The sequence below is a fragment of the Anastrepha obliqua genome, chromosome 1 (assembly GCF_027943255.1).
Source record: "Anastrepha obliqua isolate idAnaObli1 chromosome 1, idAnaObli1_1.0, whole genome shotgun sequence".
NCBI classification, from domain to species: Eukaryota; Metazoa; Arthropoda; class Insecta; order Diptera; family Tephritidae; genus Anastrepha; species Anastrepha obliqua.
The window spans coordinates 51720716-51744008 of record NC_072892.1 but is presented as its reverse complement, the minus strand read 5'-3'; the positions used below and the strand labels follow the sequence as shown (position 1 = coordinate 51744008).

Below are 23293 nucleotides of genomic sequence, written 5' to 3'. Positions count from 1 at the left end.
CTTCAAATTTTGACTATGCCTATATTTAGAATTTTTGTGCATTTAGTATTGCAAATTTATGCAATAAGTACAAATATTTGTCACAAATCGCTAATGTATAACTGCAATATCTGTTTCAAGCCATTGATACAGCTGATATAAAAAATAGTATATCCAAATTCAATTTTCGCGTTAAGAAATATAGTGCCGAATAAAAGTTATAAAGAGCAATTAATCAATTTTTTGACAGACAAAGCTGCTGAATAAATTATACGCAATAAAGGTATGCTGCGATTCACAAATAATTTTATTTTTTTTCTACTGAAAATGTAAGATAATTATGAAGCAGTGGGATTGGTCTTAGATGAACCTACAGAAAATATTTAGCACTATAATATTTTTGCAACTTAGAATGAAGCTAGATTCCATCAAATGCTGAGAGTCAATGGGAATAAATTTCATATTTTGAATAGTTCATGTAGTTGTTTATTGTTGGGGCTCATCAGCGATATGGGCTGGATATGAAATTTTAATATAAAGGGTGGTTAAATTTCAAGGGCCGATGTTGAATGTGAACCACACCTAAACGTCAACGGCACCGTTGGACTTCTTTCTTTGGGGTTATTGGAAAGAAAAGGTGAACGTCGATAAGTCAGCAACAATTCAAGAGCTAAAAGATGAGATAATTTGGCACATTGACGGTATAGAACCTCAATTATGCCTCAGCGTCATCGAAAATTTGGACCATCGGATGGAGGTGTGCCATTTGGCCAATATTTTGTTTCATACGTAATTGAGTCATACTTATGTTACCACAATAAAGAGAAATGACAATAATCTCCTAAAAAAAATTGTATTTTATTCAAAATCAACACCGGCCCTTAAAACTTAGCCACCCTTTAGAAGAATTGCTAGAGAAGCAATGGACGGAAAAGGGCAATAACTAAGGCTAATGAAATTAGAATTGAACATGAAAGGTCTTAAGCAAAAAAATGATGAATTGCTAAGGGGATTACTAAAGAGTTAGCTGGCGTGATAGTGTCGAAAAGATTATTAAACTTAGGACTTAGGAAACGGCTTTCATTCAGTGCAGCTATTTACTATAGGTGTAAGTTCGAATCTCCGTGCATGAAAGAGCATAGAAAAAGTGTTTTCTGATAGCGGTCGCCCCGCGGCAGGCTATGGTAAGCTTCCGAGTGTATTTCTGTCATGAAAAAGCTCCTCATAAAAAATATCTGCCATTCGGAGTCGGCTGAAAAATTTTGATCCCCCCATTTGTGCAACAACATCAAGACGGTCAATTCAAATAGGAGGAGGCGCTCGGCTAAACACCCAACAAAAGTGTACGTGCCATTATTATTTTTAATTACTATGAGCCCCTTTTACCGTTTTGAAATATTCTGCTTGGAGTTAAATTTTTAGTTTGTTCAATAGACACAAGTTAAAGGGAGATAAATTATCTAAATGCGGCACTTGTGAAATGTATGTCTAGAGTTTCTTGCAGAATATTGACTAACTATGAATGCACAGTGAGAGGGAATGGAAGAACTAAGAGTTTTCTCATCATAAATCTGAACTATCTTGCAAATAGCTGCGAGCACCAATTATTCATCAGTTGTTATTTTTTGTAGATCAAATCTTTTTGGGTTTCTTACAACTGTTTGTATGTGTTTCGATTTCATTTGCATTGGTTTATACCAATTATTTTTCCGACCTTTTGGTATAAGACACAACCCAAAAATGAAAGGCAACTTGTTTTATCAATAGATTCGGATGTTATATAAGGAGGTGAAAAATTAATCATCCAATTTTAATTTTGAATAATTTTTAACTAAATAAAAAAATGATTTTTAATGATGGAAATCTTTATATTGACCTCTATGGCCTCCCGTGCTTGTCGGCTTGTATACTGTAGCTGTCTAGATCATAAGTGGTTGATATAATTTTACATATAACTCTATTTGGAAATCTTCCGATAGGCTGATTAATTTTGCGCCACCTTATAAAAATCGCCACTTTCACTTTTAGTTATCCTTAAAACGCAATCATAAGTATGAGGAGAATAAAAAGAACGGCAAGAAATTTAATTTTAAAATTAACAAAGATTGAAATATTCCGAATTGGTGTATAGGCGAAGCTCAAATTTTAATTCCACAATTTGGATTTGACCTTCCACACCTTTGCTTTCGTCTTTTTTCTTCAGAAATGTATATTCCGAATCTGAGTGATTAAGGTTAGTTTTCTTTAAATGCAGCTAAAAGCGAGACTTATACAAAGAAACTCTACGCAGAAATACTTTGATTAAAACATGAAAAATATGTAAACGTAATGTAAATGTAAAAAAATATGTAAAAATATGAAAAATTTAAACAACTGGGCAAGCAAACATGCAAATTATAATTTATATCAATTTTTTTTTTATGATTATTTCCCACATTAATCATCTGTCTTACTGACAACAAGTACATTTTTTAACAATTAGTTAGGAAGATTTTTATAACAAATTAAAAGCATATTTTTCTACGTTCCACTAAAAATACATTTTTTTGTTGTTGATAACTGAAATTTTCAACTAAAGGTTTTTTAATATTTTTTACCCAAACCGGCATAATTAGGGGAACCTTATCTATACTTATACCGAATCCACTGCCAACTAAATACATACAATTTTTAAATTAAATATGAGAATATGGGCTTTTGGGATCGAATTTGTACATAAGTAAGTTTAAGATGAGTGATCAAAATGTGGCAAGAATTTCTCGGCAAGCCATTGAGATAAAAAACTGAATGAGGAATATGCTCCAAATAATGATGAACTGAATAAGGAATATGCTTCAAATAATGAGGCAAAGATACTTAGGTCATTATTAAAATGTTAGAATTGTGAAAATAAATTTAATTCGAAAATCTTTAATTGCAAATTTAAGGTAATATATGTACGTCACTTCTCTCAATCGCGACTGAAATATCACATTTTTGATTCTCAGATTCTTTGCAGTGAGTATCAAATACTTGTGCGGGTGTAAAAGTTGATTTGGAAGATTATACAATTTTGCCGCTATAGGCGTGTTTATTACTATCACTGGAATGAGACCGACCGCTATTTCTCGTCCGCAACGTCGTTTTCACTCTCTCCATTTTTCACACCCACAAAACAATACTTGCGTATGAATATAAAACCAAATTTTAATTAAATATATTTGAATAAATCTCAAATATCAGACAATTTAAAGTATTATCAATTAGCGTATATTACAAAAGCGCTTTGACTGCTGCAACTACTTTGATATTTTAATGATGACCTTATTAACACTTTTTTGATGAATTCGTAGATTCGATTAAAGTCATGTTAGATGAAAATCGTAAGCGAAAATCAAAAAAAAAATCGAGATTAATAATCACAAAAACTTAATAGCAAAATTAACAAAAACAACAACAACAAGCAAATTACCAGATCGAAATCATCCAAAAAGAATTTTTAAGAATGCAACACTAAATTCGCAAAAACCTAATTAAAAAGAAACACAAACAAAAACACAAATACAAACAACATAAAAACCAACGATAGCATCGAAATCATCCAAAATTAATCTCAAAAAATATCACATTAAATTCAAGAAAGAAAAACGAGCTCTGACCAGTTCCCATCATGCAGCGCAACTCTTGTATGAGTGCAATGCAGAAAAAAATTCTCGCACTTTGCCATTTGATATGTCCTACCAAAGACCGGTTTCCAACTTTGCTAACTTTTCTAGCAAACTTTCGTATATCGTATTTTGTTTTTTTGCACTTCGGTTTTGGTACTCTTTTTTGCACTAACTCTGCTTGTATTTGTTATTTTACGTGACTTTGGCAGCAAACCTACACAAAATTCTAAGTTCTCATCTCATAATTCTCCACTATGGTCAATTTGCGCGGTTCGTATATGGATACATGAATGCACTCTCTAGTATTTGTCTTCCGTAGTTATCCAATAGCTGCATTGTTGTGGGTTGCTATACGAACACATGCTATAATTGTTACTGCTTTTTACAGTTTTTTTTATTGTAATTATTATCATCGTATTAACCTCCTTTTAGGTGGATATAGCACGCATAATTACATGCTGGATAAACATAGCGGTTGTTGTTATTACTCAATTAATGTAGAGAGGAGTAGAAGTGTGTGACTCTATTTGCAAATGTAAATTAGCTTAATATCATAATACAGCTTATAAAGCAATAAAGTTCTTAGCAGTGTGCGGATTGTCAATATCTGTTATTAACGAGTGGAATATCAATATGCACTTAGCACTTAAATTGAAAATGATGGCAAACGTAAAGCTGAGGTTATTGTAGAGCAAAAGACTTAAGCGAGCAACTTGATTGTGGACACTGGTGGCCTATGGTGAATAAAGGAGTATGATCTATGAATAAGTAAATATCTATCTTTTTATTTTTACAGTTAATTTTAGCAGAAAAAATGTGATTGCGAAATTCGATAACTCTTTATATTCTTGTAAAAATCATGTCAAACGACTATCGCAAAATATACTAAAGTGACCTTAATTGCGCGCTCCAAAAAGTGAAAAACAACGACTGGTGTTTAATAAGCAATACCACGTGAAGTGAAAAAAAAAAACAAAAACCAATGTTCCCAGTCAATTTGTGGTCGAGTAAGCGACGCTGAAAATCGTTAAGTTATACACACAAATATATTCGTATATTCAAATGAATATTCGTGAAACTGCCACTTTGATGAGAGGCAAAAAAACACAAACAAATCATACGAAATAACCAGCTGGCGAAACAGGGAAGTGCAATTGAAAAATTTTACAGCCAACATAACAAGAAAACAACACAAAAAAAAATTTCTTCATACGAATTAAATTGGCGCACACAAAGTTTCAGCGCGAGAAAAAAAATAAACAAATTGCATAAAAAATTATACCAAAAAAAAATAAGCAAAAACTAATAATAATAACAAATAAGTCGAAGGAAAAGCAAAAAATTCCGCAATGTACGCGCAATACGGCAAACGAAGAAAATGCGCGACTATGCCAGCAACGACAACAACAACAAGGAAAACATTAAACTATGCGCGTCTATTTCTCATCGCCGTATTTTGTGGATTACTTTTGTTCGGCGCACAAACGGCCAAAGCTCAGGAGGTGCAGAGTAATGATGCAAATCTACACATAGTTGCAACAACTACGGCTAGCAGTGATGCTGCGCCTACTATGCCTGCTACAGTTGTAGTAACAACAGTACCCGGCGATGCAGCAACAACAACAACATCAGCAACGTTACCAATAATAACAATAGCAAATGCTGAGCATGCCATGAATGCAACGTTACAAACGGTCGAAGAAGCTGGCATCACAATGGCTACAAATGCAGTGGAGGAGTCTACCGGTGCTGTGTTCAGTGTTGATAGTTCAATGACTTCAACGTCGTCTGCTCCTGCTGTTCCAATAACAACCGAAGCAGCAGCAGCGGGCACAGCATTGCCAGACGATGCACATTTGCTAACTACCACAGAGACGTCAGCCGCGACGGCGTCACCAGCAGCAGCAGTGATGGCCAACGAGGAAGGCAGCAATGCTGTGCACAAATTGGATGTTATTGGTAAGTTACCGCATACATTAGAATAATAACATATGCATTCTTTATTTTCTTCCTCTTCTTAATTTTTTTCATATAATTGATGTAGAAAATTGTACTGTAATTTGGAGAAAATGATAATAAATTACAAGGTATTAGACAATTGGGCTGTTGCCAGGAACATATGGAAATAAAGTTGAGCACAGAATTTTAGAAAAATTATCGTACTAAGGTACCTAAAAATATTAACAAAGGCTCTATGAACGATAGAAACAAAAAAAACTCTTTTAAAATTTGAGATAATTTTTTTTTATAGAAGTTACTTGTTTTAACTTTGCGCTCTAAGAAAATAACTATTTTCTTATGAATTTATTTAAGTAAAAGAGCAGATGCTGCATAGAAAAAAATTAATAGAATTTTAATTACTGAACTATGGTAACTCTAACGCATGCATTTTGCAATCATTTCCATATTTTCAATGTTAATGTTGAGACATTTAACTACTGCAAAGTGGTTTGAGAATCTCATGTTGGCAAACATTAATTGCCTTTGAGAAGGCAAAGCCCATGTTCTAACAAGCACCTTATGGACAACTCAAAACATTTGAGTAGTTTGAGCTTAATTGGAAACCAGTTTATCATAGGAAAATTCCAATTATTAAATGCCAATTCAGATTATCCAGTCAACGTGAAAAGAAAGTATGTACCATTTATGCCTGGATTTTGACTCTTTATTTATTAACTCTAATTAATAATGTGTTTATAAAAATATAGTTCATGCAACAACAAAAACCATATAGAGCAAAGTTTTCAACTTTGTATAAAATTTATAAATATTCGTTGAATTTGCATTAAAACTTACAGATGATTACTCAGAATTTTTAGAAAAATTTCGAGTATGCAGTTTTATAAATAATTGAATTTTGATATAAAAAAGTGAAGGTTTTAAGTGGTTAAAAAATCGAGTTGCTTTTTGACAATTTTTTTTTTTTGCTGAGGGTGTTGGCACAAAAAGTAATAATAGGTGTTAGGTGGAGAAAATGCACAAAACAAACTCAAAAATATGTGTTACTTCTGACCTACTTAAAACTTCCACTTTACAAAAATGATTTTTGACAATTTTTTCTACTGACAGGGTTGGGTGTTTTCTTCCATACAAAAGAAAAGTTAAGTGGAGAAAAGGCACAAGACAAAAATATTATCAAAAATCGGTGTGATTTCTGATCTACTAATGAGCTATAAAATTGCATGCTCGAATTTTCTACATTTTCAAATTCTGAGTAAAAGTTTGAATATTTGATGGAAATTGATTTTTGAACAAATTTTTGCAAAGCTTGAAACTTTGCTTTATATAATTGAAATTAATTTTGCTTATAATTAAAATTGCTTTATAATTGAAATTAAAAAGTACGGAAATAAATAGTCGAAAAATGTCAATAAGTGGTGTACACTTTCTATTGACGTTGACTGCGCTGTGAAACACTGTGAAGTCTGTTTAGTGAGAAGTGCTAAGCATCTGTTCGATGAAAAAACGAAACTTCATGAAAATGAGATGATAAAACAACCTAACAACGAATTTTCAATGGAAATATGTTTTTACAATAATTTTTTTTTTGTTTTTGTTTCTTTAAAAATTACACTCATTTCATGTTAAAGCCAAAGTCCACAAAGGAAAGACTGAGTTGGAATGAGTGGAGTGAAGTCGTTGTTGTCGACTTATGTAGAGTGCGAGTGGAAGCGTTCGGTAACCAGCTGAATAACGCAATTACAATTGATGTCCCCAGAACAGTTCTGTCTATAAAATTACGAAAGTGTTATTAATTGGGGAAAAACTTATATTCATTTCATTTACCAACTCCCACAAAGACCTTTGAGTAGCCTTTTGTTATAATGCTGCGAGGAGTAATAGCTGTTGTCTCCTAAAACTTTGAACTATTAGCAATTTGTACTTTTTTTTTTTTGTCTTCAAAAAAGGCTGGCCGGAATCGACACTTGATTGCGTTGACTAAGAAAGTCTAATATAACTCGCATAGGCAAATAAAATGCGTTCTGAAGTTAAGTTTTTCTATGATAGATTTTCCTCACACTGAATTTTTCAGAAGCAAAATCAAAACACTTTCCGGCGTCAAATATTATTGAGCGTAGCCTCATTCTCACTAAAACATTCCATAACTAGTGTGTTGACTCGAATTCAGCCAATATATGTAGATTACATCAAATTGCGACTCACAATTAGTAGCAATTCTCTTAGAAGGCAATGCAAATTTAAAATGGCCTTACCTTAAATTACAACTATTTATTTATTTATTGAATTAAATTTATAATAAGTTGTAAAATTTTGGACTACTGGCTGCTAAAACTACAACTAACAACTCTAGCGAGTTTGGTTATTGAAGAATGCCTCCGAAAACTAAGTAACAGTCGACGATATGGAGCCGAGAAGGTTCTAGTTCAATCATTCCATATCTAATCATCCAATCAGTCCCATAACCACTTACGCTGAAAAGAGTTGTATCACCTTAATCAATTTCCGTTCATAATTTTTATCTCTTTTTGTTAGTCTCCTAGCAGTCAAAGATATGGCGGATATATTTTATTATATTACACAAAATTGTGATCAGAGTAGGTGAATGTTTCATAGTAACTATTTTTCGTAGTATATGAATGTCATTAGCACGTGAGTGTTAGCGTAGCAGTAATGCACGTCAGTGGTTAAAGGTTAAGCCCAGGCAGCAGAAATCAGAAAGCAGAATTCATTAGTAATGATGTACATTTTTTTTCGCCACAGACCCAGTTTTAACTATTATAATATTTTTAATAAAATTTTTCTAAAAACCGGTGACTGTATTTTTACGAGCCTTTGCTTGAACTAATTTCTATTAAAGCTTTTGAAAAATAGGTTAGGTTTAACAAATGCATATAGTCACAATATTCAAATGAATATAAATAAAATTAATAAAATTTTAAAGAATTTTATTAATATTATAATTTTTTAAAATGTGAAATATTATTTCAAAACAATCAGGAATTCTTCTTCTTCTTCAGTTTTGCAAGCAAACGCAATGGTGTTTTATCTAAAGAAGTTCTTCCACGTGTTGGGTATTCAGGAATATTTACATTTTTTTTAATTTCTTCTGCAATGTCCGAGTGAAATGAATATTTCTTAGATTTTCGAATGTACTTTGCTTTACGAAATAAGCAACAATACATTTTAATAGCTGCAGATAACAAGTCGACGTGCGTTGTATGACTATCCAGTGCAAGAGGTTAACAGTTTTCATTAATTTCTTTTGCTTTCAATTTTCATAAATTTTATATAAACATATAAAGCATGCAAGAAACATCTTATAAATTAAAGTTTAAAACTTTATAAAAATAATATTAGGCGCGCAACTAAGTTATCGCTGTTTTTTGATGAAAATACAACTTTATTCTGAAAAAATGGTTACAAGTGAGTCACTAAAAGTATTGCCCATCGCTGGCTATTACTTTTTTCCATCTTTCTGGTAGATCTCGTATACCGGTAAAACTGTTCGTCTTTTCAAGCCATTTTTTGATGTCTTCATATGAATGGAACTGCTGGTCAGCTAGACCATGTGCCATCGATCGAAACAGGTGATAATAGGGCGGCGCAATATCTAAAGAATATGGCGAGTGGGGTATTATTTCCCATTTCAGTGCTTCCAAGTAGGTTTTAACGGGTTTGGCAACGTGAGGCCGAGCCTTGTCATGCTGTAGAATCACTTTTTCATGCCTCTCCACGTATTGCGGCCGCTTCTCGCACAGGGCTCGGCTCAATCGCATCAATTGAAGTCGTTACCGATGATGGAACCCAGTGATGATTTCGCTTGGTTTTAACAATTCATAATAAATACCACCAACTTGGTCCCACCAAATACATAGCATAACTTTCGCAGCGTGAATATGCGGCCGAGGTGATGACGTAGAAGCATGACCGGGTAGTCCCCATAACTTTATTTTCTTTGGATTGCTATAATGAATCCATTTTTCATCACCTGTAACGATGTGATGAATAAAACTCTTCCTTTTTTGCCGCTGGAGCAGTGGTTTACAAGCGAAAAAATGACGTTCAACATCCCTTGGTTTTAACTCATAAGGAACCCAAGTCCCCTGCTTCTAAATCATTCTCAAAGCATGCAATCGCTTGGAAATGGATTGGCGGTTAACTCCTATTACTGAAGCAACCTCTTCTAGCGTTTGACAGGGATCCTCACTGAGCAATGCCTCCAATTCAGCGTATTCGAAGGTTTTGGCCTTGCTTCACGCGGACGGTGGTCACCATTAAAATCACCGTCTTTGAAGCAACGGAACCAATCTTGGCACGTTGGTTCACTTAAAGCAGCATCTCCATAAACTTTTTGTCAACACTTCCCGCAAATTACGATTATTCGGTACAAAATCAGACATTTTCACAAAACCAAAAGTCTGTGATACCAAAACCAAATCACTAATGTTTCGAAGCAGTTTGTTTACCATATGTCGAAGCTTGGCTTATGACGTTTGGGTTATGTTAGAATTGACTAGCACACACTGCTGGCGGCATCTATTGACAAACAGCGGGAACTTAGTTGCGCACCTAATAAATATTCGAAATATTTGTATTAAAACTAAAATTAAAATTTGTGTACTAAAGTTTATAGCCCACTAATTTTAGTACATATAGTGCAAGTTTGAAATAGCTAAAACTACGCGTTGAATTTTAATTTGAATAATTTTTTTTCTTGGAGGTATTTTTCCATTTTCTATATACGAATATAACGAGTGCAAGACAGTTCGAAGTTTTGGTAAAAAATTTTTAGATTTAAATTTAAAATTTTTCAGAATTTCCTATTAAGTTTGAAACGCTGTTGTATAGAATATTTGTTGTTGTATAATGAACGATATTTTTATAAAAAATTTATGAAAAATAAGTGGTCCAAATGGTGTTGTGACTTATTGATTTTTCGTGGACTGTATATTCAAAAAAATAAAAATATAGCAAAACTAAATTCTGACGCTCCAATTGTAAATATCGTTGACGCATTTACGAGTCGTTTCATTCCTTTCGCTGCAAATATCAACTTCAAAAATTCATATGGTTGGAGAAATTATATTAAACTTCTCACAAATATTTGGCTGATGAATGTTAGAACATTTTCTCACTTTTTTCTATCTTTTCAAACAATTTGATGGGACTCCCCTCAAGTTATAATCAGCACTAAATATAGAAATAATCAGCTGCATAACATTTTTCCTACTCTTTCATTATCCCGCATTAACTCAATATTCCAAATTCTCAACTGTGTTAAATTATACTGCAACACCTTCTAATAATACAAAAACGAAAAAAAATCTCTCAATAGTTCGCTTCCTCTATTATCGGCGCGTTCGCATCTCAAGTCTTTTGTTTGGCGCAAAAGCGCTTTGAAATTTATAACACGCATCATTGAACGGATGTGCCTTCCTACACCAATACTTATGCAACTACTTACACTTGCATATAGCGGCAGATAAAATCTCGAGTCATTCGAAGAATTTGAATAGAATAATTTTGAAAAACAGAAACACCCAGAAAAATTAATTACATAACAAGCTTATGTATTGGGAATGAAATAATTTACAGAAAATAGTTTGAAAAGAAGACATTGATGGTAATCTTGATCTTAAAATATTCATTTGATGAGTTGATGTATGTTTGCTGACCTCTTGCATGAGGCCAACCGCAACCTTCTTGCTTGATTGATTTTTCGTGTAAGCAAATTATGCTAAAAAAATTAGATGTTCGGTTGAAATTGATTGACTTTAATTGTGCCTGTCGCTGAATTTGAAGACGTACACAAGTGTGTTGGCGTTAATTGGTTTGATTGCTTTTGAACTAGGCTGCGTTAATGAGTGGATTTTATGTAGGGATTGCAGTTTGATGAAGGCTGAATTGAATGGAAATTCTAGGTGAAATTAAGGTACTTTAAATGGATGAACATCTTGATTGATGGAAATGCTGCAAGTCAATTTTTGTTTAAAAGTATGCGCGCAACCAATTTGTGCAAGTTATTTGATTTAATCGAAGAACCATTCTTTTAATTAAGGCACTATTTTTCAAAATGACTTTGAAAGGTGCAATGACTGTTAGAAGATTTTAAATATTAAACGCATATATGTTTACAGTGCTTTAAAAAACTATAGCACAGAGATTTTTTGACAAGTTTTGACAATTTATTTTTTTCTTATATCATTTTAATAATTGTTTCAATATATAGCTCATTCTCCTAGATCTAATCAAAATATATTGTAACACATCTATGTTTCAGACTTTGTATAGAATTTATTAAACATAATCTTTAGAAAGATTTCAGGTATGCAATTTTATAGTCAATTAATTTTTAATAATTTTTTTTTAGTTATTTACTTAATTTTTTTTATTAAAATATAGTTCATTAGGGCTAATTTTCCTAAATCTAATAAAAATATAATAAATGTAAGGTAGATACCTATGAGACTGAAATGAGACTTTTTTTCAATTTCAAACGTTTATTAACAAAAAATGGTTACAAATTTAATCTCCAAAATAATAGCCATTGCTAGCGACACATTTTTCCCATCCCTCAGGCAATATGTGGATGCCGCGCCAAAAAAATTGTCCGTATTTGGCCGCAAACCAATCATCGAGCCATTTTTTGGCTTCTTCGTGAGAATTGAAGCGCTTCTCGGAAAGTACGTGGCCCATCGATGCAAACAAATGATATTCGGAAGGCGTCAAGTCTGGTGAGTAAGCCGCATGCATTAGCGGTTCCTAATCGTGCGTCTCCACCAATTCCCGGGTCGCTCTTGTTCGATGTGGCGGTGCATTGTCACATTGTCAGTTCATGCGGCACCCATCTTTCGACCTTTAAAATCATGCCCATGTCTTCCAAACCTTTGGCAATGGTTTTTTTGGGTCACTCCCAACTGCTCTGCCATCATTTCTTGCGTTTGACCATCATCTTCATCCAACAATGCCTGCAATTCGGTGTCCTCAAACTTTTTCGGTGGCCGGCCATGGTCCTCGTTCTCCACGCTAAAATCACCACTTCGGAATTTTTCAAACCACCTGAAGCACTATGCTCTACTTAGAGCATGTCCATCATAAGCTTCTATAAGCATTTGATGAGCTTGAGAAGCCTTTTTCTTCAATTGATAACAGAAAATCAACGATGTCCGCAAATCGTAGTTTGAAGGCACGAAAATCGACATTTTTAAGAGCGACAAAAATGCATTGTTGTATGAAACGTAACAAACAACGAACTGAATATTGTTGACAGATGACAGACGAAAAAAACAATACATTTGGGAAGGTTTGAAAATACTCCTATCGACATCTATGGACTAATAGCTATAGGTATAGTAAAAATGTAATAAAACTAAATTTCAGACTTGTATAGAATTAAAGAGTTATCTAATTTTTTTAATAAAATTTTAACTTTATTAATCAGAACTTTTGGAAAAAATGTAGGTATAAAATTTTATAGTCAATTAAGTTTTAGTAAAAAAAGTAAAAAAGACTTTCAAGTAGCTTAAACAGCTCGCTGAGTTTTCCAGAATTTTTTTTGCGGCGGTGTATCAAACAAAGTTCGACTTCTTATTGTACGGAGAAATACACAGGACTGCAAAATAAATTGTGAAAAATCAACGCAATTTTTGAGCAGCCTGAAATTTAAACTTTATTATATTAAAATTCAATAAACTATAATATAAAACTGCATTCCGAAATTATTTTTGTTTCAACTTCCAAATCTTAATGAGAATTAAAAAATTTTTTTTTTAATTAACAGAAATTTCCAAACTGGTTTTTAAATGGTTTTTCCTGTAGAATGAGCTATAATTTTATACAAAATAAAATTAAAATTAAAAAGGACACAAATAAACTACCAAAAATTTTCATCCAGTCTCTATAAAGTGTTAAAGTTATTTGATGCACTGTATATGATTCTGCTTAAAATTTTAATTGAACCTGGTTCTTCTACTACAGCCGATAATCCCTTCACCTATTATGCACTATTTTGAAGCGCCACTTAATTAACTCAGCGTTCATTGACCACAGAAAATTGTCTAAGCACTTAGTTAAAAATCTTGAAGCTTAACTTGGCTGCGCAATTGAAAATGAGTGAGGTAAAAAGGAAAACCCAATTCAAATTACAAACTCCTATCTTTCTTCTTGTATGTTTGATAAAGTTCTTTCTCTTATATTAAAGTGAACTTTTACTATTCACATCGCGTTCGCGGTGTTTTTATTTTTTTGGTTTTTTTTTTCGTTCTTTATAGCTTCAATAATTCAACTGCCAATCCATTACAGAGCATTAGTGTGTTGCATATAGCAACAACAAAGTTTTTTATGTATTAACAACCATTTAATTGCTTGAGTCTCGACACGGAGGTCAGCTAGAACTTGGTAATTATGGTTGGTTATATATATATTTTTTACCTTATAGTGGAAGCTTTAACTCTGTCTAGGTTACGACATGAATTTGTATTGTGGCTGAGTTCGTAGTTCACTTTTGTGGCTTTTTTGTGCTTTGAGCTGAACTAATTGGTCATTAGTTTCTATTTAATTGCTGGAAAATTCACGCATGTGCAGTTCACATTTCGTATTTTAGTAATTACATTTGGAAATCAGCACTGCAAGAATTCTTAGCGAATTTGAAATAAAGTATCAGTGGTAAGTCTGTAAAGACTTTTGAACTTAAAAATTGCATTAATATGCGCTTATCAGCTCAGAAAAAGTTGTTTTTCCCAAGTGGTACTGTTTATTCTGTTATAAGTTGTTTTCAAGAGTTTTCAGATTTCAACTTCAAGTGACAAAATATTGTAGAAAACACTAGACTAGCATTAAATATATTTATTTAGAAATTTAACAGATAAAATAAATTTCACTGTTACAATGAATATTTTCTGGAGGTATAGAATTATTTGATAAACCAATTATTTTTATGAAAAGCTCCACCTCTGCAGTTAGTCGATGCAGTACCTGCTGGTGGCAGCAGAGACCAACCAACAAAGAGAAAAGCCTCCGACGCGTAGGAAATATAAAGAGGAAAAGAACTTGACTTCACTTGGTGCATTCAACTGCGTCAGTTAGCACGAGGAAGAAGCGAGTAGCGCTGCTAAATTCTTATTACGCCAATCGAAAAAAGAGTTCCCAAATATAGATCGATATGATACAAAATATCATAAAACCAGCTGCATTTGAGGTATAAATGAAATCCTTTTTGAAAACCTCATGCATACTAGTATGTGTAGAGTATAAGATCCTCCAAATTTTCGTAACGAGATCCAGTTCTGAATGATCCAGCTTGATCTATGAATTTTGTGGAAATACCTAAATTATGTTGACTTTGAGAGCCTCGGCCAATTGCGGTTTTCAGTCATAGAACTGCTACTTCAAAGAACTCTACAATGTAATCTGCGATAAGTTGTAAGATCTTGATAGCCAAATTATTGCTCCTCCACAAGAGAAAATCATACCCACAAATTGTTCACAAAAAAGTTGCATCAATTGTACGTGCTGCTAATCGTGTTATTTGTCACTAGTGATTCAATGATAACAACAGATTAGATAGACACCGCCTCAGCTTGTGACACGCCTATATAGAAAACCTCTTTAAAATGCAACTTGTTATTGAAGTGAAATTTTGAAAGTGATTTTGTCGAAATATGGTCTTAGAGATGACACATTCTACAAGGTAGGAGTGACCACCCAGTCCAAATGTGTCATGACTGTTTCTTATGTCAATAAAGTGTTAACAAACTAATTCACCTCAATATTTATATATTCACAAGGAATTCTGGTAAGTTTTCATCAGACCACCATTTGAAATTTACGAAATGTCGAAATCACTTCTACCCCGCTTAATACACCTTGGTTTTAGAGGTTGGGTAAGATGGTTGTCCCTATGAAGACCAACTTGGATGAGTATACTAAATTTCTTCCATTGTGCTTCCATTATTAGATCAAAAGGAAGAAAGAAATGATAGGGATTATGAAGAAGAAGACTGAACGATGGCGGCTGGTCACGTTTGTGTTAACCGCTTCATAATGCGGATGAAACTCATCAGGTGTATTATTTCTAAACCTGTGAGAATCTCACAACTTAGAGCGAAAGCGGGTTGTCAAGAAGAATGGATACGTATTGAAGAGGAGGCAATGGTTCAATCCGGACTGTTATACCAATATGATGATGGATATGAAAACTTCCGGACATCTAATCTGCGGATTTAGGTGTAGCTAAAAAATGAGTGGGGGGCAGCTTAGGAGAAGACGCTGAAGTTATTCCACCTCATTTTCCAGAAAGCTGTTGCAGATAGGACTAAAAACGATACGCAGTCTCCCCGTGTGTATACCTACAGGATGATGTCTGATAAGGACACCCACTAAATTAGAGATCGACGACTTTGTTAGCCTTAAAAGCTGCTCCACGAGCTGCTCCAATCTGCCTGTTGATCGCAATTTTGTACGTTCGTGCACTAACTTAGCCCAGCAGCTGACTAGAGATTTTAGAGGGAACTCCAATTCTTACTTTTCGCGAGGAAATCAACAATAGTAACCCAGTAGCCTTAATTCGAGCTTGATTTTAGCAGAGTACACCTCCACCAACCTTTCCATCCAATTTCGACCCATCCGAAAAAAATTTACAGGTCAAGCATCCAAATGCCATACCTCGGTTACTCTTCTCTTGGGGGAATATGGATGGAAAATGTCCCGCTCGAACCCACCGTGGCTGAATATTGATCACTACCCAAGGGGATGAACTCAAAGTTTCTAAGGGTACAAGGGTGTTTGTAACTCAATTATATTATAACTTATGGATTTTAGAGAAGCGGAGAGAAATAATCAATAGGAAAGTGTCACGACAATAGCCAACATTTTAAATAAGAACTAAAATTAAGTTCAAAATTGGAAGAGAATTGAAGAAAACAACTTTCTGCCTTAAAATTTGTGGAGTATTACTCGTGAAAGACAGGCCATTAAGCTTTTATTTACTTCAACTACATAGAACTTCTTCTAAATATGTAAAACAAGAATTACACCTTGAATAAAATGCTTTGAATTAATTAGATAATTGGAATTTTCTGATTTCATCGATATTACTTTTAACTGTTATGGATTCCGATGACTTTGAGAAACACAAAAGAAAGAAAAAACCAATGGTTAGTAATAAAAAAAATATTGATTAATGGCAAAATATATACTTTAAGCAACGAAACACATCCGTGTGCAATCAGTTAAGCTCAGTGCTTAAAGTTTAAATATATAAGTACCTACATTAGGCCGGGTCGATTTGTGGGGAGGCAAAAAAATCGCCCATTGCTCTGTGAAAATCATATTCTAGGGATCAAAATAAGAAACTTTGCCGAAGGAATCATACCTCTAAAACGAATTCTGATGTCCCCCAATTTGGGTCGAACTTTTTAGTTTCTTTTCTCATGTAAAGGCCAAAATGGTGATATTTTGAAATGATGGTATGGGGAACCCCCCAGGGGAGTTCCAGGGGATGTGCCGCTGGCATGGGTGGATCGGCCGTCCAAAGTTAATGGGGGGTCGGTCATACATTTGGACTCAATTGGAGCGCTCTAACTGGGTCAAAGTGGGATTTTTCGTTCGACCCAAATTGGGGGACATCAGAATTCGTTTTAGAGGTATGGTTCCTTCGGCAAAGTTTCTTATTTTGATCGCTAGAATACGATTTTCACAGAGCAATGAGCGATTTTTAAATCGACCCGCCCTAACCTACATACATGCTTACATATTAAAGCAGTATGCATTCATGGCAAAGTTATAATTCATCTATGAAGGTGTCTGCAATGAAGCGATTGAGTACGACTAATTATGCACATATAAAGATAGAGTTATTTACATATCCATTTCTATACATATATGCACATATGTAAATGCTTAGCTATGTCTTAAAATGATGCAATCTTCTTTTGCGTTTGCTTTTAAACTTTATTGGCTACTGAATGCGCATCTAAACCATATCGATATCACCTTCGATTCATGCAATGCAACTCTCTAAAGGCGATGCAAATTATATTGAAGCTATTTGGAATGCAAAATATAACATTTATTTAATTGTGGTTCGGCACTTTGCGCCCGAAGCCGGTGCGATAACAACTAATAATAATAATAATAATAATAAGAAAAAATAGCTTAAGTTGAAAATGATGGTTTCAATTGAAGTTTTTTATAATTTGTATACCAACTAATTTCAGAAACAATCGTTAACTCTTATTATTGTTAATAATGTTATTGAAAAGCCAAAATAATAATTAAAATATAATTAAAGACCAAACCGAGAGCGCCGACACTTCGGCTAATACGAAAATTGCAATTGGCATATTTTGAGTCTTAGAAAACTTAAGTGGTTTTATTGAAATAAATACTATGAACTGCGTCTTCATAAGTAAAAATTTGATACGATATTCATACTTGTGTACGTGCATACATATTAGAGCTTTAATGATTTGAATGCATTTTTTTAACTTTAACTTTACGAAAGTAAGCGAAAACTACTCGACATGACGAGTGTTCTCAATATAAACAATTCAAGGGTAAAGGCATATTAGCTAAAGAACTGAATTATTACTATTTTTCGCCGATGCTGTTTTTGACCAAACGAATGCCAAATTTATAACACTTTAAGGATCAAATATATTTTTATCGATTTATAATTTTAAGTAACCATTTAATTATACTACAACATATATATATTAGGAGGTTGAATTAGTTTTAAAGGTGACACACAGATGGCGCTATTTATCACTTTATCGCGTTGGCAATACTGAATATATATTCATGGCAAAGCCTCATCCCTAGGCTTTTTTTATCAGTATCTGTCATTTCGCTGAAGTATAAACAACGCAGTGTTTTCGTGCTCCGAGTATGTCAACTTTCGTGTCGTCGAAACGCAATTTGCGGGAAGCTTTGCTTTTCTACTTCAATTTGAAAAAAAAATACAGCCCAAGCCCGTGAATTGCTGCAGGAGGCCTACCCAGACCATACTCCGTCGATTTTAACATGTGAGTACTGGTTTCGACGATTCAAAAGTGGTGATTTTCACACCGAAGACAAGGAGCGTCTTGGCCAGCCCAAAAAGTTCGAGGACGCGGAATTGGGGGAATTGGTAAACGAGGACTCCTGCCAAACCCAAGAAGAGCTTGCTGAATCATTGGGCGTTGATAAATCAACCGTTTGCAAGCGTCTAAAAGCGATGGGAATGATCCAAAAGCAAGGACATTGGGTCCCGTACGAGTTGAAGCTGCGCGACGTCGAACGGCGATTTTTTACGTGCGAATTGCTGATCGAGCGACAAAATTGGAAGGGTTTTTTGCATCGGGTGGTGACTGGCGACGAAAAATGGATCCACTACGATAACCCAAAACGCAAAAAATCATGGGGTTTGCCCGGCCACGCATCAACGTCGACGGCCAAGCAGAATATTCACGGCAAGAAAATCATGCTCTGCATTTGGTGGGATCAGGTCGGCGTCGTATATTTTGAGCTGCTCCAACCGGGCGAAACAATCACGGGGGATCGTTACCGACTGCAATTGATGCGTTTAAGCCGGGCATTGAAAGAAAAACGGACGGAAACGGTAAAAAGGCACGACAAGGTTATTTTGCAACATGACAACGCTCGGCCGCATGTTGCTCAACCTGTCAAAAAATACCTTGGAACGCTTGGCTGGGAAGTGTTACCCCACCCGCCGTATAGTCCAGACATAGCTCCCTCCGATTATCATTTGTTCCGGCATATGAGTCTCGATTTGGCGGACCAGCGGTTCTCCTCGTAAAGGCTACCAAATTTTGGGTTGAGTCATGGATAGCCAAGCAGCGGCCAGAATTTTGGAGAAACGGCATCCGGAAACTGCCCGAAAGATGGGCAAAAGTTGTAGCTAGCGATGGCCAATACTTCGAATAAAATATTTTGTACCGTTTTTTCACAATAAAGCCCCAAATCTTCGAAAAAAACCTTTAAAACTAATTCAACCTCCCAATATATATTTATATGATACTTTAATTAACCATTTGACTACATTATATCATATAATAATTTTATTAATTGCCTATTTATTTCATATATTATGTTTATTTCGTTTATTATCAACTTATTTTGATATCCTGCACTTTATTGACTAATCAATAATTTTATCGATTTTTAAAATTATTTATTAATTCATTTTTATTTTATTAAAATTTCCGATTTTCTAGGCTGCTATGAATTTGTATCAACCTGCACAGATCTCTTATTTTCGATATTTGTAATCGATTATTATCTTAAATATCGATATTTAATCGCAATTAATCGAATTTTTACCTTTTTATTATTTTTGTTAGTGGATTTTTGCATTATTGCTTCTGGAACTTGTGACGCTTTACCATATTCTACAATTTTCGATTCTTACTCGATAATCAATTGATATTCACTCCTTTATCGATGTTTCGATTATTACTGTCTTGCGTTTCAACGATTCTGTTGATTAATTATTAATTTTGTTAATGTTTGAAACTCTTTCGATTCATTTTTATTATTATCGAATTTATCCAGCTCTCCGATTATCTAAGCGATTATCAATTTTCATTGATTTCATATTTTTAAATCAAATCGATTAATCGTTTATTCACTTTATTGGTTTACTAAGTTAATTTCTGTTTTTCTAATAATTCCATTTCTTTAATCAGCTACAAATTTTTAGCTTTTGATATGTCTGTCATTGGTTTATTTTATTTTCATCGATTTTTGTCGATATTTATCATAGATTGATTATAATTTCTTTATTGACGCATCAACTTGCTTATCAACTTATTTGTATTAGCAGCGTTTTATTTTCTCATTTTCGATTTTTTAATCGACAATCAATTCGTTTCAGAATTTCAGTTTTATTATCGATTTCTCGATTATGATCTACTTATTTAAATTAATATTTGTTCTTGTAATAATATCACTTCCTTAATCGACTACACATTTTTAACATTTTGATATGTCTATTATAAATTTATTTTATTACCATCGATTTCCTTTGTCGATTATCGATTTGTATTATGAATGATTTTTTTGTTGATTGTCGATTGTTATCATCAATTGATTAAAAAAAAATTTATTGACTTATCAACTTTCAATCAATCAATGTTTTTCGATTTTTCAATTTTATTATCGATTTCTCTATTCCGATCGACTATTCTAGATTTCTATCCGCTTATTATGTATCAATTTGACTTCTATATATTAACTATTTTTTATTGTATGAAATTTGTGTCTCGATTTACCATTTTCAATACCGGTTTTTGTATTATTATCGTCCTTCGGTTTTATTTTAGATTTTTCAACCGTTTGTTAAGTTTGATCAATTTTTGTTTTAAATATTAACGATTTTTAATCGATGAACTTTTTGACTCGATGATTTCAATTATTGATTTTTTATATTATTTTCGATTTATGTTTTTATTTTACATTTTTTAATCGATTATCAGCTTGCTTATATTTATTCTTATCATCAACTTTTTTATAAGCTATTTTTAATCTCTGCTTCTTTGGCATCGGCTTATGTTTTACCATCGATTTTTTCAATTCTAATATTTTTTCGTTACCTCTTTATAATCGCTTATGAATTTCTATTAGCTAGTTTTTATAACAAATTTTTTAGGATATGAACGTTTTGCAGTTCATTGCTATTATCGATTAGTTTTCATAACATCTGATCGATTTTTTTAACCAATTACTCATAATCATTACTATTAATGATTTTTGTTGTTATCGATTTTGTTTACTATCGATTTTTATTCAATTACACAGAATCACTACTATTATCGATTTTTTATGATCGATTTCTTAAGCAGTTGAACTGAGTGAGAATAATTTCGCTGCAATAGCAACCAACAGTAAGGTAACTAACCTTCATAATCTCATCCTCCATTTCGTGGTCTGAGATAATTTAAATTAAAAAACCTTTAATTAACCTCTCATTTTGAAAGTAATGAAAATGTTTAGATTTTAATTCAAAAAGTTTTCTTTAGTTTAACATTGGCGTTGCGCCTACCAAACGATATCTCTTTATTTCCTTTTGTCACATTTGATTGGTTTTTTTATGGCAGACAGTACCTAAGAACATTGCTGGACTAAAACTGTCTTATTTAAGTATATAAAAAATGATTTATAGCATCATTTCCAATGACCTGCATTTATACCCAGCCAAGTACCGTCACTTCAGCAACGTTCCCAAAAAGTTTGTTGGCAATTTTTTCACGCTGTTGAGGAAACAAAAATTCTATTGTATTTCTAACAAATATGCAAATATTCTCAAGGCAAATATTAGTTTGTTTGGTATACAAACACATAAATTTGGAGTGGAATGTGTAAAAAAGTTTCTTAACACGTAAGCTTAAAGATTCATACAACTTGTCCCATGCCCACCGTAACACATCTCTTCAACGCCCTGATGTCTAAAATGTTGCTAATACGAAACCTCAATTCTCCTCTAATTCGACTTAAGCTACTTCTGCATACAGATAAATGTAAATGTATCGTATCGCTTTGCTTTGTTATGCTCTGTCTATTGTGTGTGCGCTACTTTTTAGCTCTTCGAACTACTTTTTAACTTTTCGAGCTTCTTTTTCATTTTATGCAATCAAATTCAAGTGAATGGTGAAGAGCTGGATTTTTTGAGTATGCGTGTGTTTTCATACATGTTCATTAATATGTATGCGCATTAGACCGGAGTGAAATACGTAAATTTTTTCAAATCATATCGTAATAGCAGGGAAAAGTTGCTACATATCAATACAAATTCAGGAAAAAAAAGAAATTTCAAATCGGTTAATATCTTCCGTTCGCGCATTAGATAAAGTTCATTTTTTGTAGACTATTACAACATCAGGCATAGTTTGAAAAGAAAAACGTCTACCGCTCTATCAAAGCCCCTACAGCCCCTGAAAAGAAGTGGAAAATGTCATTTTTTGTATAAATTTACGTAATTGCGGGTGGTTAGTTTCTCTATTTTAATTTTTGTATAAGTCTTCTTGAGTATATGGTAGAATAAATTATTCCCCTCTTAGCGCGCCCACTAACCACACTATCTTAAAGAAGTTTTGTACAGCTCTTGGCCCGCCCTTTTTGGACGACTCAGAACTCACCGCGTGAAGGTGACTGTACTACGAGTTCCACCCACTCCCTTCCCAACCAACCAACCAAAGATGAAAAATTATTTATTCGGGAGTGGCAAAGTCTGCTTTAGTGTCAAATTGAGGCATAACTGTACGAGAAGTGAGTGCTGCTCTTATAAACCCATCACGTCTCTCGTTCCCATACACTTTTGAGGACGCTTGAGTTACTAGTTTTACGCAACGCTCCACAGTTTGCGTATGGCATGGAATATTTGTTAAATCTATGGTTAATTTAGGTTTTTCTTTATCAGAAATTAATTGCAAGATATCTTCAGAAGAAAGGCTGTCTAAAATTGGGGGGCAGGTAAGTTTCATTTCCGACCAATTAATTAACTCAAAATGTTCATTTGCTTCAAAGTTCAGTTTAGGAACCAAAAAGTTTCTAATATTTTTGTCTTTTGAAGGGATTTCTTTTATTTTCAGAACTCGCCTCAATCCAAGATCGCGGACATGCTCTCTGTCATCTACCACCATCGAGAGAAGAATGTTTTCTGGATGGGCAAAAAAGGAATTTGTTTGAATAACCTTATGAACTACTGCCTG

General features: G+C 33.6%; 1 protein-coding gene across 3 annotated transcripts in view; it reads left to right on the top strand.

Moving 5' to 3' along the window:
- Nucleotides 1-23293, top strand: part of LOC129237686 (putative epidermal cell surface receptor) — a 153605-nt gene that overhangs the window by 5947 nt on the left and 124365 nt on the right. For all 3 annotated transcript variants that reach the window (XM_054872614.1, XM_054872695.1, XM_054872772.1), the window contains one exon: nucleotides 4423-5585. In XM_054872614.1, coding sequence (XP_054728589.1) covers nucleotides 4976-5585 — 610 coding nt within the window. In that variant the 5' untranslated portion in view covers nucleotides 4423-4975. The remainder of the gene's footprint in view (nucleotides 1-4422; nucleotides 5586-23293) is intronic.